This window comes from Tiliqua scincoides, unplaced genomic scaffold, assembly GCF_035046505.1.
Source record: "Tiliqua scincoides isolate rTilSci1 unplaced genomic scaffold, rTilSci1.hap2 HAP2_SCAFFOLD_82, whole genome shotgun sequence".
Lineage (NCBI taxonomy): Eukaryota > Metazoa > Chordata > Lepidosauria > Squamata > Scincidae > Tiliqua > Tiliqua scincoides.
In genome coordinates this window covers 97098-120736 of record NW_027101662.1, presented here as the reverse complement: position 1 = coordinate 120736, position 23639 = coordinate 97098, and the positions used below count along the sequence as shown (strand labels likewise).

Sequence of the window (23639 nt, the reverse complement as noted above, 5' to 3'; positions counted from 1 at the left end):
TGGTGCTGCAGAACTCACGGCTCCTGCTTGAAACTGTGGCAAGCTGAGTGCTGCTGTGATGGGATGCAGGCACCAGGGCACGCGAAGACTGCATCACATCTCACGTCTGACCCCACCTCACCTGCCAGTGACCCCTGATTATGCCAGCTGATCCAAGACACCTGAGGCCTGCCTGCAGGTCTCCTCTGAACAGGAGAAAACTCTGAGGAGCTGGAAACTGGCAGGTCAGGACCTGGACTGGGACACTGCAGTGGTTCAAGTTCTGTCCTGGGACGCAGGCAGCCCCTGGCTCAGGCCTCTGCTCACGGGGCCCGGCCTTCGCGCAGACTCCACCCCACCTTGTGGCACCACTGCAGCTGAAAGGTGAGCTGTCCTGTGCTGTTGGGGCCTCCCTCCCCCCACCTCCACCCCCAAAAGTGTCAGCATCACAACCACCAGGCCGCTTGCCTAACCACCACCAGGGAGTGCTCAACCCTTTATTAAGGACACTGCAGAAGAGGAAGAAGAGGAGGAGTTTGTGGGCCTGGACAAGCATGCACTGGACAAGTCCCCCACCCCACACACAGTCCTCTCAGAACAGGCAGCAACCAGGACAGCTGCATGCGTGAACAGTAAAGCACGGAGTTCCAACCTGTGGTGGGTGGGAGGAGGAAGAGGAGGAGGAAGAGGCTGGGCGGAATTCCCCTTGCTTGTCTCGATTGAAGACAACTTTCCAAAGGACCGTGTCAAGGAGGAAACTCTGTGGCGTGTTGCAGGGAGCGGGAGAATCAAGAAGACGAGTGATCATTCAGGGTTAGTGAGGACGTCGCAAATAGCAGCAGCAGCAGCAGCAACACAGGGGCAATTCACGGAGTGCAGAAGAGGACAGCCCGTGGGGGGGGGGCAGTTTAGTCCAGCAGTGGGAAAGCAGCCACTTGCTCCTCGCTTGGGACGTGGGCCAGGCACATGGGGGACCCAGAAAGCAGTTCTGCTGCCCCCTGATCTTTTGATGATTCCCCAAGCACTCCTGCCTGACCAGTACTACACAGACCAGGCTGGAAACCTGCGCTGTGTTTCAGGTCAGCTCTTCCATCTCTTGCGTGGGTCTGCTCAGTCCAGTAGTTACCCATTTGCTGTACTGAGTTGCTCCAGCACAACTGGCAAGAGAGACCCTCAGGCAAAGCTCCCACCCTCTGCCCTCCACTCCCCAACCCACCCCGCTGCCACTCAACTCTTGCAGACACCCACCAAGTCCTTGTCCCTGGCTTCAAGCCCCAGCCTAGCCACCATGAGTCAGGGTTGTGTAACTGCAAACTCTGCAGTGGACCAGTGTGGGAGCAGACCATGGGACACCTGACTCCGGATCATCTACACAGACTGGCAGCAACTCTCCAGGGTTTGGGAGGTGGAGAATCTTTCTGAATCCTACACCTTCGGGCACCCGGGATTGATTCTGGGGCCTCCTGCAAGCAAAGCCCCCCCCCCATCTCAGCTTCCATTTTAGAAAGAAAATTAGAATGACTATTCTGCAGAACAATCACTCAAGTGTGCTCCAGCTGCTGAGTTTATATGGAGCACAGGATCTTTCTTTCCCTTGGTGCAGAATGTGCAGACACACAGTCCTAACCCACATGCAACCCTTTAGGAGGCAGCCCTGCTGCCCAGGGCATCTGAGGGAAAGAAGTGTTGCAATCGCATTAAGAACTCCTTCCACTTTTGGGGACACACCGGGCACCCTTGGTGGGCTTCAGCTCAGGCATGAGAGCAGCGCGCTGGCTGTTTCAAGTCATGCATGTTCTGACCTTTGGCCCAGAGCCAGTCCATACACTGGGGACCAGCGGATGCCTCCAGAGTGGAATACAGACTGCTCAACCCAGGTCTCCGCAGAAAACTCACTCTGGTCTCTCCCCCAAAGCCCCAAATGACTCACCTCCACCAGGACAGACATCAAGGTGTTAATGATGACAAGGAGGAGAATCGAGAAGCGCCATGAGGAGGGCAGGCACACAAGCTGCAAAACCAAGACCCATAGGTGAGAGGGGGGACATGCAGCAGTTGGGGGCTGGGGAGGGTCACCCTGGCAAGAGCCTCCCAGCTTCCCCTTGAGGCCATCCCACAACCAGGCACTGAGGGAGCCAAGACCCAGGAAGCAGTGCGGTGGGGAGCACCCTCTTACCTCTTCTGCCCCTGCCCCACGAAGCTGCTCAGACAGGGGGTCTAAGCAGGCACAAGGACACAAAGGAGGTTCTTCCCAGCCCAAGAAGTGGAAGGAGAGGAAAAAGCCAACCAAAATTTCTTCTAACTTCAATCCAGGTATATCCTAATTATCCACACATTTTTTACCTGTGGGTTTTATCTCAACTCAATGAGAAGGGCCTTTAATTTAATGGAAAAAAGTTGTTTAACAACAGCCTCATTAGCGCAGGAGAGGACAGCTGACAGACAATCCATCAGTAGTTCTCTTAGAACAGCTTTGCTTGAGGCAAGTGACCCCTTCCTTCCTCCTGAGCAAGTGAAAGAATGCAGTGAAGGGTCACTGCCTTTCTGGAGAATGATTTATTCTGCCTGAGGGCCTGCCTGATGCTTCTGTCTTGCATTACAAAGGTCAGCAAGGCTGTTTTTAAATTGCTGAGCAGAGGGACGTTGTTTTTTAAATGGATTTTCTTTAATGTGATTTTTGGTATCCAGTGGTGCTGGGAACAGAACCCTAGATATGGACTCAACCTGTATGCATAACCCTGGACAGAAGTGATCATGAGATCATAACAAGTAATTCAGACATATATGGATGAGACCTCCAACAGGACCAGACTCCTCGCATTCCCCAGCAAGCCCCTGCCCAGCCTCTTAAAAGGCCAGAAGTGCAAGGGTGGAGGAACGGAGGCCAGTCAGGGGCTTTTCTCAGGGCCTCAGGACCCAGCAGGGAAACAAATGGAAGTGGTACTCACACACCCCTCCCCAACAATCCCAGTTTTGAGAGGGACCCCAGGACAGAGGGTCAAACTCACCCACCACAAATGGTGGAGAGGAATTTTAAAGTGGATGGAGCCATTAGCAGATGTGGTTTTTATTCATTATCTGAGGGGAGGGCAGGAGTACTGTGCCCTCCCCCCAAGACAGAAGCAGGGCTCAAGCCCATTCCTCTAGAACAGGGGTGCCCAAACCCCAGCCCTGGGGCCACATGCAGCCCTCGAGGCTTCTCAATGCGGCCCTCAGGGAGCCCCCAGTCTCCAATAAGCCTCTGGCCCTCTGGAGATTGTTGGAGCCCGCACTGGCCCAACACAACCGCTCTCAGCGTGAGGGCGACTGTTTGACCTCTCAAGTGAGCTGTGGGATGAGGGCTCCCTCCACTGCTTGTTGTTTCATGTCTGTGATGCAGTAGCGGCAGCAAAGGAAAGGCCAGCCTTGCTTTGTGCAAGGCCTTTTATAGGCCTTGAGCTATTGCAAGACCTTCACTCATTCATATAAGTTCATCTTTAATATATTCATTTATGTAAACTTATGCAAATTTATTCACACTTTAAATGTAAATTAATTCCCCCCCCCCCGGCCCCTGACACAGTGTCAGAGAGATGATGTGGCCCTCCAGCCAAAAACTTTGGACACCCCTGCTCTAGAAGAAAGTTCCCATTGTGACCCCCCCCCCCCATAGCTGGCCCAGACAGCAGCATGACCTTGGACTCCTGTGCAACCAACACTTCATTCTGCAACTCCCCTCCAGGCCCTTCACACATTCCTCTTGTGGACTGCAAGGGGAGTGACGGCATAACCAGGTCAGCGTTGAGGCTTTCTGGGCGTCTGGAGCCCCTCCCTTTCTGGTGATCTCGACAGGGCACGAGGTGCCAACGTAGAGGACACGCATTGCTACATGGTCTCATGTGGTCCGAGGCAGGAGGTAACAGGCCCCACCCTCCACAGAACCATGTGCTGCCGGGAGGGAGTGGGGGAGACTCCCTCACGCTGGGGTACAGGGCGGGGATCTGTCGGGACGAGGGGAACAGGCAACAGTCCACCCTAGTCATACCTCAAGGTGCCAGTCAACAGCTTTCACTGGATGCAGCAGGATGAATAGGGTGAAGGCACAGAGAGCTGTCACGGAGACGACAAACAGGTCTGCAAGTGGGTGGAAAGAGAACAAGAGGTGGGCAACCTTCAGGGCACACTTGATGCCTGCCATCCTGCGCTGCAGGAACGCCTACTGGGGTCAGAATCCAGGGGCTCTCCTGCAGCACACCTGCCAAGCACGGCTCCCTCCCTTTGGGCAGACAGTAGGGTAGTGCGGCCCAGGGTCACCCCACCACTGGCCAGTGCCTCCCCTCCTGCCTTGCTCCTGTCTGTAGCCTAGTGCAGCTCTGCTCATCCACCCACTCACCCTCACCACTGCACTACTGCCTAACGGCTCCCACTTCCCAACCTTCCAAGCGCAGCCTTCCCAGAACGGGAGAAAGAGTGCTCCGTGGCCCTTGGGATTATGCCACACAGCGGGACTAAACAGGGCCCCTCAGGGAAGACTTTGTACCTCTACAGGGGGAAAGAGGCTGTGACCGAGACCTTCCTCTGCTGGAGTGAGAAGAGAACAACCTGGGCTTGGCCACGAATCCAGCAGGAAGGGCTGGGGTCACAGCTCCCTCTTTCACAGAGGCAGGGCGCCTGCCCTGGTGCCTTCTCTACACAGGAGCCCAACATCCGTGGGGTAGTCAGATGCCTCTGTTACCCAGGAGGAGAGGCCCGCTCCCCAGCCCCCTCTCCTTTGCCCCCTTGCTCGGGGGCCCTTGTTTTGCAGGGGTCCCTTGCAGAACAGGCACGTACAGTTCTTGTAGCAGGGCTGCCTGAAGGGCTTCCCCTTGGAGAAGGCCACGGCCACAGCCAGGTACTGGAAACTGGAGATGAAGAAGAGGGTGGTGTTCTCGTAGTTGCGAATGTTGTGCTCGTCGACTGCAGTCTCCACCAGGAGAGTCCTGTTCTGCACGGCGCTGGCAGCACGCGAGGCGTTACAGGCACTGCAACACACCAGAATCACAGGACACAGGATCAAAGGTCTGTGCATGGCCACCCTCCGCTGGCTGGCTGGCATCCCCTACTTCCCGGACACCTCTCAGAAGGAGGCATTCGCTGTAACTTCAAGGGCTTCCACAGCTGGATTTATCATCAAAGAAATCCTAAAGGGATCTAACAAGGCTTCCCAATTGCCTGGGAGCCTCTCTTTGCAGAGTCTTCTGACTCCTACCAAGCAAACAGCGAAACAGGCAGCGCCACCCTCCCCGCTTCTGGGACAGGGTCCGTGTGCACCAGCGCACAGGTAACCCCGTGTTGCGCTATAGAGGCACTGGTTCAAAGGAAAGGCACAGAGAGAAAGAGGGCGCTCATTCAGTGGGTCTCACCCCTCCCTCCCTCCTGATGCTCAAGGACCAGGACTGCATCCTCACCAGCCACCCAGCAAGGAAGGCGAGGCAGTGAGACAAGCTCAGAAGCAGCGCCACAGGGGCGTGCCCCAGCCAGCCAGCCAGCCAGCCAGCCAGCCAGCCAGCCACAGGGCTCAGGGAGGCTCTGTATCTGCAGCCAGTGCTTTCTTTGCATGCAAAGCGCCTGCCACATGTATTAACTTGGCGTTATCCTCACAACCCTCACGTAAGGTGAGTTAGCACCAGCACTCCCATATTGCAGATAGGGAAGACTGAGGCCAAGAGAGTGGGGCTTGGTCAAAGCCAGCTAGCGGGAATTCCTGGCAGAGCCCAGATTTGCAGCTCCGTCCCTGAGCCATGCCGTGACCCCAGCTCAGGCACTCCCAGCCACTTGGCTACTCAGGCTCAGAATGCAGAGGGACCCTAACCCTAGAGGCACTGGCCCACCTCAGCTGAAAGACTCTCCCCTCCACACACACACTCATTGACTCTTGATGGCCCAATAAGAAACCTAGCATGTGGTTGTCAAGACAGCGCAGGCTGGAAGGGCCAGAAGAGCCTGAGAAAAGCCACCTCCAGACCAGAGGCTGGCCAAGAACGGAAGGAGCCACGGGACTCTCCACACTCACGCTGCAGCCCCACTGCTCCTCGAAGGTGAGTGATGCCTTCACACCCAAGGCCCCCTGCACACGAGCCACAAGCAGGACAGTCTGTGGTGACTTACTCTGAGTGTGGGGTCCAGGCCTCGTACCACAGCTGCTGCCTGACCCACAGAAACCCCAGGGTTTGGAAGCCGAGGCACACGAGGATCTGAGAGAGGACAGAGCAGAGAAGAGGCGCCGAGATGAGGCCAGACGGCGGCCTCTGGGCCACAAGTTCCTTCCAGGCAGGATTCAGGCTCACTGCAGAAAAGGCAGGAAGCAATCAAAGCAGGGACGTCAGAAGTCTCCACTGGCATTCAGACGCACAGCCTCAACTGTTACACCAAGACAGGGCAAGCCTGGGGCACAGCGAGCTGAGGCCAGACCGAGGCCCTGCTGCAGCATCATATCAGCCACAGCCTCCAAGCCCATCCTTAGGGCTGGAAGTGTCCCATTCTCAGGGTCCCAGCACTGGGGGACACGTGGCGGTCCAGTCCAGGCAAATGGCTTGCTGCTTCTGTCACACCTGTAGTGTGCCAGGGACACCATTCTTTTTCCACACAGCGCTGCAGCCATCCATGGGGCAAGCGGAAGAGGCTGCATGGCTGGCTACGCACCTGACTGCATGCACCAGATCTCCCTCTGCAAGCAAGGGCTGCAGGAGTGCCCTGCAAACGGCTGGGGCGGGCGGCAGGCAAGTCACAGGCTACGAAGGGCTCTTTCAAGTGCAATACTCACTGGTGAAGACCACCACCAAGATGACTGCCAGGTCAATGAAAAGAAACTGTAGGTCTCCCAAATTGCTCTGGATCTGTGAAGGAAGCGGAAGGGAAGCTTTGCAGGAGACCAAGGCACACTTTGGGATGACACCCCAATTGTCCGAGCATCTGTCACAGTCCTCAAGGTTGACCCTGCCTTCCATCAAGGCAGCTCATCACAAGGTGACTGAACAGGCCAATTAAAAAGGCAAGCATAAGACAAAAACCACACCCACCACTACTGAAACACCACCGCTAAACAATTTGCCGCCACCGCTGAACACCAATTCCCGACAAAACCAAAGGGGGGAAAAGTCTTTGAATGTCTCCAGAAAGAGTGCTGGGCAGCCAGGCCCTTGCGGAGGGCTGACACTGGCCCACTGCGCCACCAAGGGAATGCTTAGGCTCACAGTCCAAGCACACTGGAAGGTGTGGGTCAGAGGCCACTCATGAATCCCCCACTATTAGGGACTTCCAAGGGCAGAACCAGCACCTTGAACTGAGCCCCAGAAATACACTGGCAGCCATTCACAAGAATCCAAAAGCGGCAGACCAGCTAGAAGCCTGCTGCACTTTGCCATGGGGAGCTCTTCCCCTTCCACAGAGCATGGTGCAGCAGGGAAGCAAACAGAAGATGGCCAACCACCAGTAGGCAAGACTCTCCCAGCAGGTTGAAGCCAGCAGGCTAGCTGCAGCTGATCAAAGGGGCCCCTGGACATCAAGGCCTTGAGAAATAGCCTCTCACTCCCAGACCGCACACCTGTGCAGGAAGGGAGGGGTTAGTGACTTGGAAAACTCAACGTGAGCTCACCAAGCTTGACCAGTCCCAGGCACCAAAAGGTTCATGGAGACTCCACTAGAGTCCTCGTGGATGTTCCCACCCTCTTCTTATGGTGGTGGGGGGATTCCACCCCATTATACTCAGGGAATGGTTCCCCTGGGCTTCCCAGTGGCACCCCCTCTCTCTGCCTAAAACAGGCATCCAAGCTCGGCAGCAGTGGCAGTCTCACTGTTCTGCCCCAGAGCCTCCTTGTATCTGATCTTTAAGAACATAAGAACATAAGAACAGCCCCACTGGATCAGGCCATAGGCCCATCTAGTCCAGCTTCCTGTATCTCACAGCGGCCCACCAAATGCCCCAGGGAGCACACCAGATAACAAGAGACCTCATCCTGGTGCTCTCCCCTACATCTGGCATTCTGACTTAACCCATTCCTAAAATCAGGAGGTTGCGCATACACATCATGGCTTGTACCCCATAATGGATTTTTCCTCCAGAAACTCGTCCAATCCCCTTTTAAAGGCGTCTAGGCTAGACGCCAGCACCACATCCTGTGGCAAGGAGTTCCACAGACCGACCACGCGCTGAGTAAAGAAATATTTTCTTTTGTCTGTCCTAACCCGCCCAACACTCAATTTGAGTGGATGTCCCCTGGTTCTGGTATTATGTGAGAGTGTAAAGAGCATCTCCCTATCCACTCTGTCCATCCCCTGCATAATTTTGTATGTCTCAATTATGTCCCCCCTCAAGCGTCTCTTTTCTAGGCTGAAGAGGCCCAAACGCCGTAGCCTTTCCTCATAAGGAAGGTGCCCCAGCCCCGTAATCATCTTAGTCACTCTCTTTTGCACCTTTTCCATTTCCACTATGTCTTTTTTGAGATGCGGCGACCAGAACTGGACACAATACTCCAGGTGTGGCCTTACCATCGATTTGTACAACGGCATTATAATATTAACCGTTTTGTTCTCAATACCCTTCCTAATGATCCCAAGCATAGAATTGGCCTTCTTCACTGCTGCCGCACATTGGGTCGACACTTTCATCGACCTGTCCACCACCACCCCAAGATCTCTCTCCTGATCTGTCACAGACAGCTCAGAACCCATCAGCCTATATCTAAAGTTTTGATTTTTTGCCCCAATGTGCATGACTTTACACTTACTGACATTGAAGCACATCTGCCATTTTGCTGCCCATTCTGCCAGTCTGGAGAGATCCTTCTGGAGCTCCTCACAATCACTTCTGGTCTTTACCACTCGGAAAAGTTTGGTGTCATCTGCAAACTTAGCCACTTCACTGCTCAACCCTGTCTCCAGGTCATTTATGAAGAGGTTGAAAAGCACCGGTCCCAGGACAGATCCTTGGGGCACACCGCTTTTCACCTCTCTCCATTGTGAAAATTGCCCATTGACACCCACTCTCTGCTTCCTGGCCTCCAACCAGTTCTCAATCCAGGAGAGGACCTGTCCTCTAATTCCCTGACTGTGGAGTTTTTTCAGTAGCCTTTGGTGAGGGACCGTGTCAAACGCCTTCTGAAAGTCCAGATATATAATGTCCACGGGTTCTCCCGCATCCACATGCCTGTTGACCTTTTCAAAGAATTCTATAAGGTTTGTGAGGCAAGACTTACCCTTACAGAAGCCATGCTGACTCTCCCTCAGCAAGGCCTGTTCGTCTATGTGTTTTGAGATCCTATCTTTGATGAGGCATTCCACCATCTTACCCGGTATAGATGTTAGGCTGACCGGCCTATAGTTTCCCGGGTCCCCCCTCTTTCCCTTTTTAAAAATAGGCGTGACATTTGCTATCCTCCAATCTTCTGGTACCGTGGCTGTTTTGAGGGACAAGTTGCATACCTTAGTCAAGAGATCTGCAACTTCATTCTTCAATTCCTTAATAACCCTTGGGTGTATGCCATCAGGGCCCGGTGACTTATTGATCTTTAATTTATCAATGAGGTCTGAAACATCTTCTCTTTTAACCTCTATCTGACTTAACTCCTCGGTCAGGAGGGGCCGTTCGGGCAGCGGTATCTGCCCAAGGTCTTCTGCCGTGAAGACAGATGCAAAGAACTCATTTAATTTCTCTGCCATCTCTAAGTCTCCTTTTATCTCCCCTTTCCCTCCCTCACCATCCAGAGGGCCAACCGCTTCTCTGGCGGGTTTCCTGCTTCTAACATATTTGAAGAAGCTTTTATTATTCCCCTTAATGTTGCTGGCCATGCGTTCCTCATAGTCTCGCTTGGCCTCCCCTATCACCTTCTTACATTTCTTTTGCCACAGTTTATGTTCCTTTTTATTCTCTTCATTAGGGCAAGACTTCCATTTACGGAAGGAAGCTTCCTTGCCCTTCACAGCCTCTCTAACTTGGCTGGTTAGCCATGCGGGCACTCTCCTGGATTTAGTGGAACCCTTCTTTCTTTGCGGTATACACCTCTGCTGGGCCTCTATTACTGTTGTTTTAAGCAGCCTCCATGCACTCTGGAGAGACTGGACTCTTTTTACCCTCCCTTTCAACCTCCTTCTAACCAGCCTCCTCATTTGAGGGAAGTCCGCCCGTCGGAAGTCAAGGGTTTTTGTTAGAGATTTGCCTGGTATTCTTCCCCCAACGTGCACGTCAAAACGGATCGCAGCATGATCACTGTTCCCCAATGGCTCAGTAACGTTTACATCTCTAACCAGGTCCTGCGTACCGCACAAAATTAAATCCAGAGTCACCTGTCCTCTGGTGGGCTCTGTGACTAGCTGATCTAAGCCACTTCTTTCCACTTCTGCTATACCTCCCAAGAAGGCTCTGCACCCCAATGACCTGAGGGCAATGGCTGTCTGGCGCAAAGCTCTGCAAAGAGTGGGTGTGAAGGAGGCCACGGGGCAGAATGGCAAGGCTTCACCACCACTGCTCCATGCCTGAGCTAATTATGTTCTTGCAGTGGATCTGGCCCACGAACCAGAGTCTGGAGGTCCCTGGCATGAGAAGATGCCTGTCCCTGGTGACAAGGGAAAACATTGACATAGTGGGCATAACGGAAACCTGGTGGAATGCGGAGAATCAGTGGGATACCGCAATCCCGGGCTATAAACTCTACAGGAGGGACTGGCAGGGGCGTGTTGGAGGTGGGGTGGCCCTTTATGTTAAGGAAGGGATAGAATCCAGCAAAGTAGAGATTGAAGGTGGGTCCGACTCCACCGTAGAATCTCTGTGGGTTAAATTACCAGGCTTGTGCAGCGATGTAATACTGGGGGCGTGCTATCGTCCTCCAGACCAGAAATCGGATGGGGACCTTGAAATGAGAAAACGGATCAGGGAGGTGACAAGGAGGGACAGGGTTGTAATCATGGGGGACTTCAATTATCCTCATATTGACTGGGTCAATTTGTGTTCTGGTGGTCACGATAAGGAAACCGGATTTCTTGACGTGCTAAATGACTGTGGCTTAGAGCAGCTAGTCACAGAGCCCACCAGAGGACAGGTGACTCTGGATTTAATTTTGTGCGGTACGCAGGACCTGGTTAGAGATGTCAATGTTACGGAGCCATTGGGGAACAGTGATCATGCTGCGATCTGTTTTGACATGCATGTTGGGGGAAGAATACCAGGCAAATCTCTAACAAAAACCCTTGACTTCCGATGGGCGGACTTCCCTCAAATGAGGAGGCTGGTTAGAAGGAGGTTGAAAGGGAGGGTAAAAAGAGTCCAGTCTCTCCAGAGTGCATGGAGGCTGCTTAAAACAACAGTAATAGAGGCCCAGCAGAGGTGTATACCACAAAGAAAGAAGGGTTCCACTAAATCCAGGAGAGTGCCTGCATGGCTAACCAGCCAAGTTAGAGAGGCTGTGAAGGGCAAGGAAGCTTCCTTCCGTAAATGGAAGTCTTGCCCTAATGAGGAGAATAAAAAGGAACATAAACTGTGGCAAAATAAATGTAAGAAGGTGATATGGGAGGCCAAGCGAGACTATGAGGAATGCATGGCCAGCAGCATTAAGGGGAATAATAAAAGCTTCTTCAAATATGTTAGAAGCAGGAAACCCGCCAGAGAAGCGGTTGGCCCTCTGGATGGTGAGGGAGGGAAAGGGGAGATAAAAGGAGACTTAGAGATGGCAGAGAAATTAAATGAGTTCCTTGCATCTTTCTTCATGGCAGAAGACCTCGGGCAGATACCGCTGCCCGAACGGCCCCTCCTGACCGAGGAGTTAAGTCAGATAGAGGTTAAAAGAGAAGATGTTTCAGACCTCTTTGATAAAATAAAGATCAATAAGTCACCGGGCCCTGATGGCATCCACCCAAGAGTTATTAAGGGATTGAAAAATGAAGTTGCTGATCTCTTGACCAAGATATGCAACTTGTCCCTCAAAACAGCCATGATGCCAGAAGATTGGAGGATAGCAAATGTCACGCCTATCTTTAAAAAGGGAAAGAGGGGGGACCCGGGAAACTATAAGCCGGTCAGCGTAACATCTATACCGGGTAAGATGGTGGAATGCCTCATCAAAGATAGGATCTCAAAACACACAGACGAACAAGGCTTGTGGGGGGAACACAAGAACAGCCCCACTGGATCAGGCCGTAGGCCCATCTAGTCCAGCTTCCTGTATCTCACAGCGGCCCCACCAAATGCCCCAGAGAGCACATCTGATTACAAGAGACCTGCACCCTGGTGCCCTCCCTTGCATCTGACGTAGCCCATTTCTAAAATCAGGAGGTTGCACATACGCATCATGGCTTGTAACCCATAATGGATTTTTCCTCCAGAAACTTGTCCAATCCGCTTTTAAAGGTGTCCAGGGCAGATGCTGTCACCACATCCTGTGGCAAGGAGTTCCACAGACCAACCACACGCTGAGTAAAGAAATATTTTCTTTTGTCTATCCAAACTCTTCCAACACTCAATTTTAGTGGATGTGTTCCCTGGTTCTGGTGTAACGTGAGAGTGTAAAGAGCATTTCTCTGTCCACTTTATCCTTCCCACTCTCTTTTGCACCTTTTCCATTTCCACTGTGTCCTTTTTGAGATCTCTCATTTTCCTGTATCAGTCAATACTTCAACTCTTAGGCCCAAATCCTAACCCACTTTCCAGCACTGGCATAGCAGTGCCAATGTGCTGCATCCTGCAGTTGGCTGGCACTCACGGAGGCCTCCTCAAGGTAAGGGAATGTTTGTTCCCTTACCTCGGAGCTGCATTGCCCTTATATTGGTGATGGAAAGTGGGTTAGGATTGTGCCATTAGTCAGTTGTGTGAGTGTCATCAAGTTGGCCACTGATTTTTTTGTTGGTTACTGATTTATTGGTGATCTGTACTGTTATATATTGAAATAATTAATTAATTTAATGGAGGTGACACCATGAGTTCCCACATCAGGTAGCACCAACACTAGAGATGCCACTGGTGGGAAACTTGGGTGTTGTTGGTCACTGGCTTAGATGACTTTAAAAATGATTCTAACCATTCATGGTGGACTAGAGGACTATCAGTGGCTATTAACCATAATGGCTACATCGAACCTCCAGATGTAGGGACAGTATGTCACCAAGTACTACATGTTGGGGAACAGCAGCAAGGGAGGGTACTGACTTTTACCCCTGCTTGTAGGAAATGTTCACTGTGTTTATTTTCTGGCCATTATTATTATTCATTTCATGTCATGACTCTTACTAAAAATAAGTTTGTTGTATACGGGTGGTGGTGGTGTCAAATGACCTGGTTATGCCTCTGAATACAGGCACTCAAAACCACATGGAAGCTCAACGGGAGAAGTCCTGGCTAGCAGGCAATTGTCCTACTGCACCCCCCGCAAGAGGCTCAGAGTCTGCCTCTGCCATCAGCGAGTCCCTCTCATAGCCTCAACTCCCCAGTTTGTAAGAGGAACTCAGGCCAACTGGTGTGGCAGTGAAGATGAGCAAAAGCAACAGGCCATACTCTTTGATGAGTTGGTCCAAACGAAGCTCTCCCTCTTGTCCCACCCATGCCTGCCAGTTGGGGGCGGAAGGTCTTCCTGCTATCGCAAACATGCTCAGAAACTGAAGAAAAACAGACCTGCAAAATCCTTTTGTGTTAAGACTCCAAATGCAATGGAGAAACTTACAGAGTACAGCAGGGTGACGCTGATGTACTGGATGATGCTGTACAAAGCCATGAATTTAAACACGCAGAAGGAAGTAATTAAAGCAGCCCGGCCTTCCCTGTGGAGACAAGATACCCACAGATTTGTCAGCAACACACCGTTGCGACAGCAAGAACGGTGCTTGCCGTACAAGAGGCCAAACGCTGAGTGCCAAGGAATCCCGCGCAGGGAGAGCAGAGGCACGGCGTGCTCCCAGCGGCAGGGAGCCCACGGCTACGGCAGGAGGTTGGTCTCCAGGTCCCGTCCAGGTCAGCCCTGTCCTGACACTGACCGGCGACAGCTTTTCCCTACCAGCCCTCCCCAGAGATCAGGCTTGGATTCGGCTTGGGGTTCAGCGCCACAAGCCCAGCGGCGCTACGGCAGCGAGCAAGGACCCTTCTGCAGGCTGTCACTGAGTGGCACCAGGACACTCCGGGGCACTCCTGGCTGCTTACCTGATCAGGCTTGGCACGCAGGAGATGCTGGGCGTCCGGGAGGTGAATGGCGATGCCACGGAGGCCTCCAGCTCAGACAGGGAAATGCCTCCGTGGGCCCTCTTCAGCGCCTGCCAGGAAAAGCAGGTGGAAAACCATCAGCACCTCGCTGCCGCCTCACCGGACAGGAGGATGCGCCAGGGAAGGCGGGTACTCACCCCACAGTCGTTGGCTCCATCACCGCACATACCCACGTAGTAGCTGCAAAAGGACAAGCTGAGTCAGAGCATGCCCTGCCACTGAGCCAGCTGGGGCCACGACAAGAGGAGAGAGTCTGGCAAGCCCTGGTGCCCTCCACACCACTGCCAGGAGCCAAACCGTCACAGCTTCAGGCAACAGAAAAGGAGCACCCTGTTGCAAGTGTGGGGTCTTATTCCCAATTGGAAAAACACAGCTACACCTATCACTGGGACACAGCCAGAAGGCTGGCCTTCTGATCCTCACTGTGCACCCTCTTGACTCAGGTTCCTTGCAGAGGCCACTGTCCAAGGCCTCCCTGTGCTTGCTGCTCCCTCCCTGAAAGGGATGCCTCCTGCCTCCCCACTTCTGAGCCAGGATCCCATTAACAGCCCTCAGCAGGAAGCCGACACTCTGTAGGAGAAGGTTCAGCAAGTGACCCTCACTCCCCAGGGAGCTCCGGTGGTGGGAAATGACGGAGAACGCGGCACAATCCCCCAGTTCCCAGTGGCTGAGAAATCTCTTCCTTCACACAAAAGCACTCTTCTCTCTCACACCAGCATCGCTTGCCTCCTTTCCTTCAAGACTAGGGACAGAAACGGAGCTCACAGTTGGTGGCTCTCAGAGTACAGGAGAAAACGGCACTTTAACTGACAGAAGTTCTAATAAGATCACCAGCTGAAAGTTTCCTCAGAGGCAAACTAAAGTGCATAGTCCAGTGGTTCCCAAGTCCTACTTGGACTTTGGGAATGCTGGAAGTCTTTGCTTGGGAGGGAGGGCAGCAATACAATCACTGCGATTGTGCTGCTGCTGGGCAGAGAGGGATTTTTCACTTACCTGGGGTCTGCTTTGGCTCTCTGGAGGGTTTGGGGAGTCTGCAACCCCCTCTGCAGCCCTCCCTGAGGTCTCAAAATGTGGGAAAAAAGAAAAAAAACCCACTTCCTGATCTGGAACAAAACCCGGAAGAGGGTTTGCCCTCCTTTCTTTCCACATTTTGAAGCCCTGGGTAGGGCTGCAGAGGGGGTCACAGACACCCCAGACCCTCCACAGAGCCATAGCAGCCCCCCAAGTGAAAACCCTTCCCTGCCTGGCAACAGCGCCATCATAGCAATCAAACTGCTGCCAATTACTGGGCCACTGCCTTAAAGATTGTCCTCTCAACCAATACACTGATATATGCTCCACTGGAATTCATGTGTCATTCACTACATGATTACACTCTTGGTAATCACTGGTAATATTTCTCGACTGTATCCATAAAAAACATGGTCAATATGAAACTAAACTCTGCATCATACTTTAGAAATTCATCAGTTTTGAGATTCTGGATCTCTACTCAAAGAGCAACACAATGTAGGACAAACCTATCTCATGCCACGCAAGACACCCAAGTTACACACTGCAAACTCCATTTATGTTCTCATCGGTGAAAACTGAAAAGGTTCACAGGAAGAATCCTGTACAGACACACACTTCAATTTTCATGAAATTACTTCTCTCTGCATATTCTTTACACACTCAATTATGATTTTTTTCTTCCAGCTTTTTCAACTGCAGTGTCTGGGGTTAAGATGGTTAGACATCTCTAGGGCAAGAACTGTCATGGTATGAGGTATGCTTGCCCTACAATGTGCTGCTCCTTGAGTACAAATACATAAATCTAATGATAACTGATGATTCTGTAAAAATGATGTAGGAATTTTCATACTTTTCATGTTATTGATGTTTGATATACTGTCAATCCTTGTTAATGATGCACTCCAGTTCCACAGATTTGCTTATACCAGGAGAACGAGACTTGACTTGTGCCATTCGCAGTCTGTTCTCGCTAATCCACAGCATTCTGAAGCTATGCGCACTATTCCCAGGCATCATTTTGAAACCATCCACTGTCTTTCTGAAGGTCTCCGCTGCTGGCAGGTTAGCTATCCCACCACCTAAACCCAGTGATCTGAGAACCCAGAAATCTGCGCTTGCAGATTTTGTATCTGCTGGAGTTTCCAGGAACCTAACCCCAGCGGATAACAAGAACTGACTGTATTATATAAAATGACGGCAATTGGTTATACATCTAAGTCTACACTTGAGGAAGAGATCTCTCAAACTGTGTTCTACTGGAGCCTTCATCCATAAAATACTGTTTTTTCTGCACTGTGGAGTCACCCTTTTTCTGGTCTGCATAAATGCCACGTTTCTGAGCTTTGCCCTCAGATCCAAAGTTGCCCCTGAAAACAGACCCTGCCTTCCAGGTTCAGAGCAAGGACTAGGCTGGGGCACCTTCCTTATGAGGAAAGGCTACAGCGTTTGGGCCTCTTCAGTCCAGAAAAGAGTTGAACTCTTTGCCACAAGTAGTAGTGATGGCATCTTGCCTGGATGCCTTTAAGAGGGAATTGGACAAATTTGTGGAGGAAAAGTTCGTTATGGATTACAAGTCATAGTAGATATGTGGAAGCTCTTGGTTTTAGAGGCAAGTTGCCTCTGACTGCCAGATGCAGGGAAGGGCACCAGGACGCAGGTTGTCTTGTGTGCTCCCTGAAGCATTTGGTGGGCCACTGTGAGATACAGGAAGCTGGACTAGATGGGTCTTTGGCCTGATCCAGCGGGGCTCTTCTTATGTTCTTATGCCAGCCAGATAGCCAGTATGGTAAGCCACTCAAAAGACCCCATACTGAGAAGACATTTGCCTCCTTCAAATGAGAGCAACTCCCACCAATTGCCCTTTCCCCATTAGCAGTTTTATTCTTTAAATCTGAAAACAAAAGCCTCAATCCTGAGGTGTGTCAGGCTGGCTGCAAATAACTGGGTCACACACAGTCTACAGTACGTTCAGACATACTCACTCGACATTCTGCAGAGCCTCCACCAGCTGCGTCTTCTGATCCGGCGCCATGCGAGCAAACACCGTGCCATGCAACACAAGCTGGAAAAGAGTGGTTCTGTCAACAACATCATGAAAAGGTAGCACTTCCAGAAACACTTACAGCATGCACCAAAGTCTACACATTTCACCCTTTTCCTCCAGAAACATCATTTTGTAAATAGAGGGGAAATTTTTGCAGTACTGCAGAGAAGCCGTTTTGGGAATCTTGCGTACCGTTCTGATCCCCCCATCTCAAAATAGGTATTTTAGACCTGGAAAAGATGTAGAAAACAGACAGCAAAACTATCAGAGGGCTGGAGCAACTTCCTTACAAAGCAAGCAAGGCTGCAGCCGTTGGGACCTTTCAGCTCAGAAGATGACGTGTGGGGGAGGCACACTGTGGAGAAACACACTCTTCTGGCTGACCAGGTGAAACCAGTGGGCAGGAGATTAAGGATGGACACAATAACAGTCCTTTTTTACATAGCACATCCTTAACTTACTGAGTTTAATCTTTTAGAATTCTTTGAAAAGGTCAACAGGCATGTGGATGAGGGAGAACCCGTGGACATTATATGTCTGGACTTTCAGAAGGCGTTCTCACCAAAGGCTACTGAAAAAACTCCACAGTCAGGGAATTAGAGGACAGGTCCTCTCGTGGATTGAGAACTGGTTGGAGGCCAGGAAGCAGAGAGTGGGTGTCAATGGGCAATTTTCACAATGGAGAGAGGTGAAAAGCGGTGTGCCCCAAGGATCTGTCCTGGGACCGGTGCTTTTCAACCTCTTCATAAATGACCTGGAGACAGGGTTGAGCAGTGAGGTGGCTAAGTTTGCAGACGACACCAAACTTTTCCGAGTGGTGAAGACCAGAAGTGATTGTGAGGAGCTCCAGAAGGATCTCTCCAAACTGGCGGAATGTGCAGCAAAATGGCAGATGCGCTTCAATGTCAGTAAGTGTAAAGTCATGCACATTGGGGCAAAAAATCAAAACTTTAGATATAGGCTGATGGGTTCTGAGCTGTCTGTGACAGATCAGGAGAGAGATCTTGGGGGGGTGGTGGACAGGTCGATGAAAGTGTCGACCCAATGTGCGGCGGCAGTGAAGAAGGCCAATTCTATGCTTGGGATCATTAGAAAAGGTATTGAGAACAAAATTATTTGTTCTCTGAGTTCTCTGAGCTCAAATGGAACTCTGGCCGTTTGGTCTGACCACATTAATGAGGTTGGCACCGAACATTGAAAGCCTCTGAGAAGGACAGTCTAGCCAGGAGCTGCTTGCTTGGCGACTGTAGTACCACAGGGGTGTTTAGAAATGCCAGATCGAGCAAAGAAAACCTTTGGGGCAAAGACTGCTCCAGCTGAAGGGAACAACACACTTCATTTGCAACCATGCACGTGTTCGCTCTCTTCCAAACATGGGAGGGGAGATGCCCCAATCGGCCAGCTCTTCACATCTGCAATACAGAAGGCTGCTGTATTGGAAAAGCACCCCAGAGACAGACCTTAGGGACAAGATCCTGAAAGTGCTCCTGGATCACTGCAAACGACTTCCCATTCATCGCAAAATGGTATTTGGTCAGCTGCAGGTCCTCAAGGCTCTCATGGGCCAACTTGACAGGGATATCCTGTAACAAACAAGGGAGTCATGGCACTTCACTTGGTTGCAAGTTCCCTTGGACCAAACTTCTGACCTGATCTAGCACTGCTGGTGAGAGAAACCTCTTTATAAGAGACAGGAATAGCGAACCCAGAGATACGCCCATCTGGAAGACCAAGCAGGCATCAGGGAGGGAGAGAAGAGGCTCTTGTAGAGGCTCAGCTAAATATACAGAAAAGATGCTGCACAGAGCAGAACCCGCAGAGAAGAGTCTGTTCCGCCATCAAGAGGCCTCCCAAGTGATACTAACTAGCAGGGATGAACACCTGATCCGTTGGGCAGATTTCAGCTTTCTGCCTGATGAGATGAGAAAGCTCACCTTGAATTTTGATTTTTCTTAACCTGATTTTAAATTACAGATTCTTTCCAAGACTGAGAGGGAGGCATCATCTGGAAAACATATTTCTTTAAAATACTTATATTCTACCTTTCCTCCCATAAATTGGAACATCCCAGGCAGCTCACAATAGAAGTTTAAAAAATACAGAAAGTACAATAAAATAAATTTTTTAAAAATCAAACGCTAAAAGCAGAAAAACAGGAGATAATAAAAACAAAAGGTAGCAGATGACAATACAGTTTACAGTTAAAACAACTGGCACAAAGAAGCCAGGATGGAAGTCTGAGCAGGAAGGTCTTCAGGCCCTGCTCAAAGGTTGACAACAAAGTACTGACCTTGACCAGGGATGGCGCAACGGGGGCTGCTGAACCCCTCCCATACAGTATGGCCATCTTTGCTTAGGCATGCACATAAGTTCCCCCCCTCCCCCGAACAAAACTTCGGGGCACCTGACTTTCCTGAAAACAGGAGAAGGACTCACAGGAGGAAAGGGCACTTTGCCATCCCCATGCCCTGCTGCAGCCTCTTGTGGAGTTTCCCTTTTAAGGGTCTCCTTCCCCCTTTAAACTCTGTGCAAAGGAGCCGGAGGAAGGGCATGAAAGCCAATGACCCAGTTCCTACTTGCTGTGTCTGTGGGGGGCTGCAGGGAGGCAGCAATGGACTCACTCTGAGGGCTACTCTGAACCTGCCGCTCCCCCATCACCAGCTGGGCTGGCTATGGAAAAGGGAAGGTGCTCCACTATTGGGGCACCTCAAGAGAGAAGGCCTCACCTCTTGGGCCCAGCAACCTGGACACCATAAGGTCCTCCTGGGCAAGCAGGTTTATACCAGTCCTTTAGAAACCTGGTCCCAGAAAAAGGGCTTAAGGAGTTCCACAGTGTCAAACCACCAGGACTCGGCCACCACATGGGCCTCTGCCCTTTGCACCAGCTGCTGCCCCCGACAGGACCCTCCCTGGGGCCCACCACAGAAGGAAAGAAAGTCCAGATAAGCAAGGAGAGCCTCAAGAGAGCTCTAGTCACCCAGTTACCTCCAGGGCAATGGCTGGTGGGGTACTGGCCCCTTTGGCAAGGGCATCTGCATAATGCCAGTTGATCCTGGCGGTCTGCCCGTCCTTTGGAGGTAGTGCTTCGGCAATGATCACCTTGTCTCGAGGTAGAATCATCCCACAATCTCTGGCCACAGAGATGGCAGTCAGCATGTTGTCACCTAGTGAGCAAGCAGAAGACATGTTGCCCAGGCTTCCTCCCCAGACTCCTGGCTTCACTCTGCATCCCACAACCGTTGTGTTCTGTGCTAAGCAAAGGGGACTCTTTTCACACCTCCAGTAAAACAGGGCAGCACCAGCCAGCCCAATCCTAAGCTTCTCTACTTTCCCTCCAAAGAGCTTAATTTTTTTAAATTTGTGTGCTTTTGACAATATTTGGCTGTAAAGATTTTCACAAAACTTGGCACAAAAGTACACAAAACCCGTTAAAAATAAATTTTCAACTTGAAATTTGTAGTACGGTCCAGTTTGTGCCTCACTTTCACTGCAGGCCGTCTCCATCAGACATCATAGATTAATGTATCCACAACTTAAGAATTGTGAGCTGTCAAAGAGGCCCAGGCCACCATAGGGGGGCCACCATAGGAGAGCTGCCACAAGAGGAGCACCACGGGGCAGCCTCGGTAACAGGTCAGCAGGTGGGTGCTTCTTAAAGCCAGAAAGACTGTGTGCCCAGGTGTCCATAATGAAGAGGCCTGTGAGCCTTCATGCTGCCAGTCAAGTCACATCCAGGCAAGCTGGTCTTGAGCCTCCAGACCCCTGGTCGCTCTAGTCCAGGGCTGGCAGCCGCTAACGCGCCCTGTCACAGTTCCCTCTAATCCTCCCGCCACGCCAACTATGCAGAGACTGCTTATGGCTGCAAGGGGGTGGCTCTGGAGCACTCAGCCATGATGACATCATTGAGCTCTGAAGCACCCAGAGGGGAACGTCTACTAGAGCTGCACAGCCTTGTTGCTTAAAGGAAATGCTGACCCACATCATTGACCCCCCACCCTTGAGATATCCCTGTGTTGAGAGAAGCTGCAGATGAGCTCTTCTGCAGCCAAAGCAGCTGGTGGTGGTCCTCCCCCACCCTGTGTGGGCTTGCCCCACTTTCATCAGTGCTGCGTGACAAAGCACACCCTCCCCCCTTCTTCCTGGTGGGCACACACCTTAATCAACACCCACTGTACCCTCTTCCTCCTTCAGAGAGAAAACCAAGGGGAGAGGGCTGCACTGGGCTCCACTTTGGAATGGGAGGGATTTGCACTCCAGAAGGGGGAGAGTGCCATTCCCACGAGCCACTCCCAAAGGACTGCCCTGGAGCAGCAGGTCACTGCATTTGAACTCCCACAACAAAAAAGGAATCCGCACTGAGGAAGGCTGGGGTTCGCAGTTGGCTGGAAAGGGCCGAAATAACGGTTGCTGGCAAACCTGTGACCATGACGGTGCGGATATTGGCTCTGTGCAAATCTTCAAGTACAGCCGGAGTCTCTTGCTTGAGTTTATTCTGCATTATGATTAACCCCATGAAATCCATGCTGCCCTCAATGGCATCTCTGCAGCGAAACCGGGGGAGGGGAAGCAGGGGGGAAACCGCAGACACTGTTAAGGGAAGCATAACTACTGCCAGTCAGCAATTCAACTGAAGGCAAAAACCACCCACATGCAGCAGCCAGCAAAGAGAGATGCGATTCCAAGGCAGCCAAATCCAACTCTGGCTGCCAAGAGCTTGATGATCCAAACTGGATCAAGGGGCAGTTCACTGTCAGGCAAGATTCCTTGCAAGTGCAGGATGATGTCTGCCGGGGCACCACGTTCTAGCCCCACAGGCGCCTGCAGTTGCACCTAGTAAGGCATCAAGTGACGAGGTGTAAGGAAGAACTAGGGTCAAGTCAATGCACAGCAGTAGCAAGAAGGGCAGGTTCAAAGGAAGGAACTGTAACAGTAGTGCTGCCAGATCAGGCTCCGTCAGGGAAACAGACCTGGGCCAGTGTCCCCATTCCCACAGCGGCCCACTGGCCAGAGAGAGGCTGGCCTTGCTCCCATCAGGGCTCCCTGCAAGGGGCTTCCGAGGCAGCACGAGGTCCTAGTGACCGGCTGTTCTATGGCCTCCTTATAATGTGGTTTGGGAAATGTCTAGAACAGGGGAAAAAAATAAAACTGCCAGCGAGTCCAGGATGGAACCAGAACAGCTCTTCCTTGACCTCCATGCTAGCTTAGGGGCTTGTGTTTTTTAAATGAAAAGTACATTTCGAGGACTTAGGAAATCTCTGTGGAGGACAGGCCCATTAGTGGCTACAGACAGAACCACCAACACAATCAGAGACCACATTCTTCTAAAGACCAGGCACTACCAACTAGAGGAAGGGGGAAACCAGAGAGGCCCTGGTGGGCCAAAGGTCTGATCCAACACAGAAATGCAGGTGCTCATGGCTGTCCCGCTCACCAGCACCTTGGCTGCTCTGCCACAAGCCCCTGCCAGTCCCAGAGCAACTACAGCAGAGCTCCAACAAGTGGTGGCTGAAAAGCCACGGCTGCCTCATGTTTGGAGACTCGCCTTCTGGAAGTGACCACAGTTTAACGCAGGGTATAAATTCAAATTATCTATTTAAGACAGGGGTGCTCACACTTTTTTGGCTCGAGAGCTACTTTGAAACCCAGCAAGGCCCGGAGATCTACCAGGGGGGAAGGAAGCGTCTGACAGACACCCCCTTTAATGTATGGAGCCCCTGCTGGAGTCTAGTCAGTTTTGTCAGTTTTGTTGCTGCATGCCTGAAGAGCAGCTAAAGTGTCCGTTTCAGTGTCAGTTTAGTGTCAGCTAAATATGTCAGTTTTGTCTAGTCACTAGACGAAACTGACATATTAACAGTTTGGAGAGACAGGGCTCCGCGATCTACTCATTTTGCCTCGCGATCTACCGGTAGATCGCGATCCACCTATTGAGCGCCCCTGATTTAAGACATTTATAAGCTGCTGCTCTATATAAAAACTCACAGCTGTACACCAACAAATCAACCACAAAAGCAGTAGCAGAAGAATAAACCTTTTTGTAACCTGCATGCACAACACACCCTTCAAAGCAAGAGCAGCAGAGGTGAATGTTAACACCGCCACTAAGAATCAAAGTAGCGAACTCATAACAATACAAAACTGAAGAGTTGTACAAAGCCTCAGTGAGCAAGCAGGTTTTAACTTGCCTCCTGCACGACAAAAAGAGTTGGTGTCACTCCTACTGGTTGGGGAAGGACGTTCCACTGCCAGTAGTGAGGAGCCCCTTCGTGGTCGCCACCCATGTGACTTCACCTGGTCAGAGCATCTAAGGAAGGGCTACCAACGCGGATCTTGAACTGTTTGCACAGGAATTTTGCATATCACCCATATCCCCATGCAGGGAACTCCCCCTTTCCAAGCAGAGACTGCACA

The 23639-nt window shown here is 51.5% G+C and overlaps 1 protein-coding gene across 3 annotated transcripts in view; it reads right to left on the bottom strand.

The window, feature by feature from the left end:
* Nucleotides 1–23639, bottom strand: part of LOC136636073 (polyamine-transporting ATPase 13A3-like) — a 69806-nt gene that overhangs the window by 3928 nt on the left and 42239 nt on the right. For 2 of the 3 annotated variants that reach the window (XM_066611095.1, XM_066611094.1), the window contains exons 20-32: nt 21648–21772; nt 20217–20395; nt 18692–18814; nt 17170–17249; nt 14311–14353; nt 14114–14223; nt 13641–13737; nt 6761–6833; nt 6106–6283; nt 4789–4979; nt 4004–4092; nt 1910–1990; nt 632–739 (exon numbers count right to left, since the gene is read on the bottom strand). In XM_066611095.1, the coding sequence (XP_066467192.1) occupies nt 632–739; nt 1910–1990; nt 4004–4092; nt 4789–4979; nt 6106–6283; nt 6761–6833; nt 13641–13737; nt 14114–14223; nt 14311–14353; nt 17170–17249; nt 18692–18814; nt 20217–20395; nt 21648–21772 (1477 nt within the window). The remainder of the gene's footprint in view (nt 1–631; nt 740–1909; nt 1991–4003; nt 4093–4788; nt 4980–6105; nt 6284–6760; nt 6834–13640; nt 13738–14113; nt 14224–14310; nt 14354–17169; nt 17250–18691; nt 18815–20216; nt 20396–21647; nt 21773–23639) is intronic. The other variant, XM_066611096.1, reaches the window with a different exon arrangement.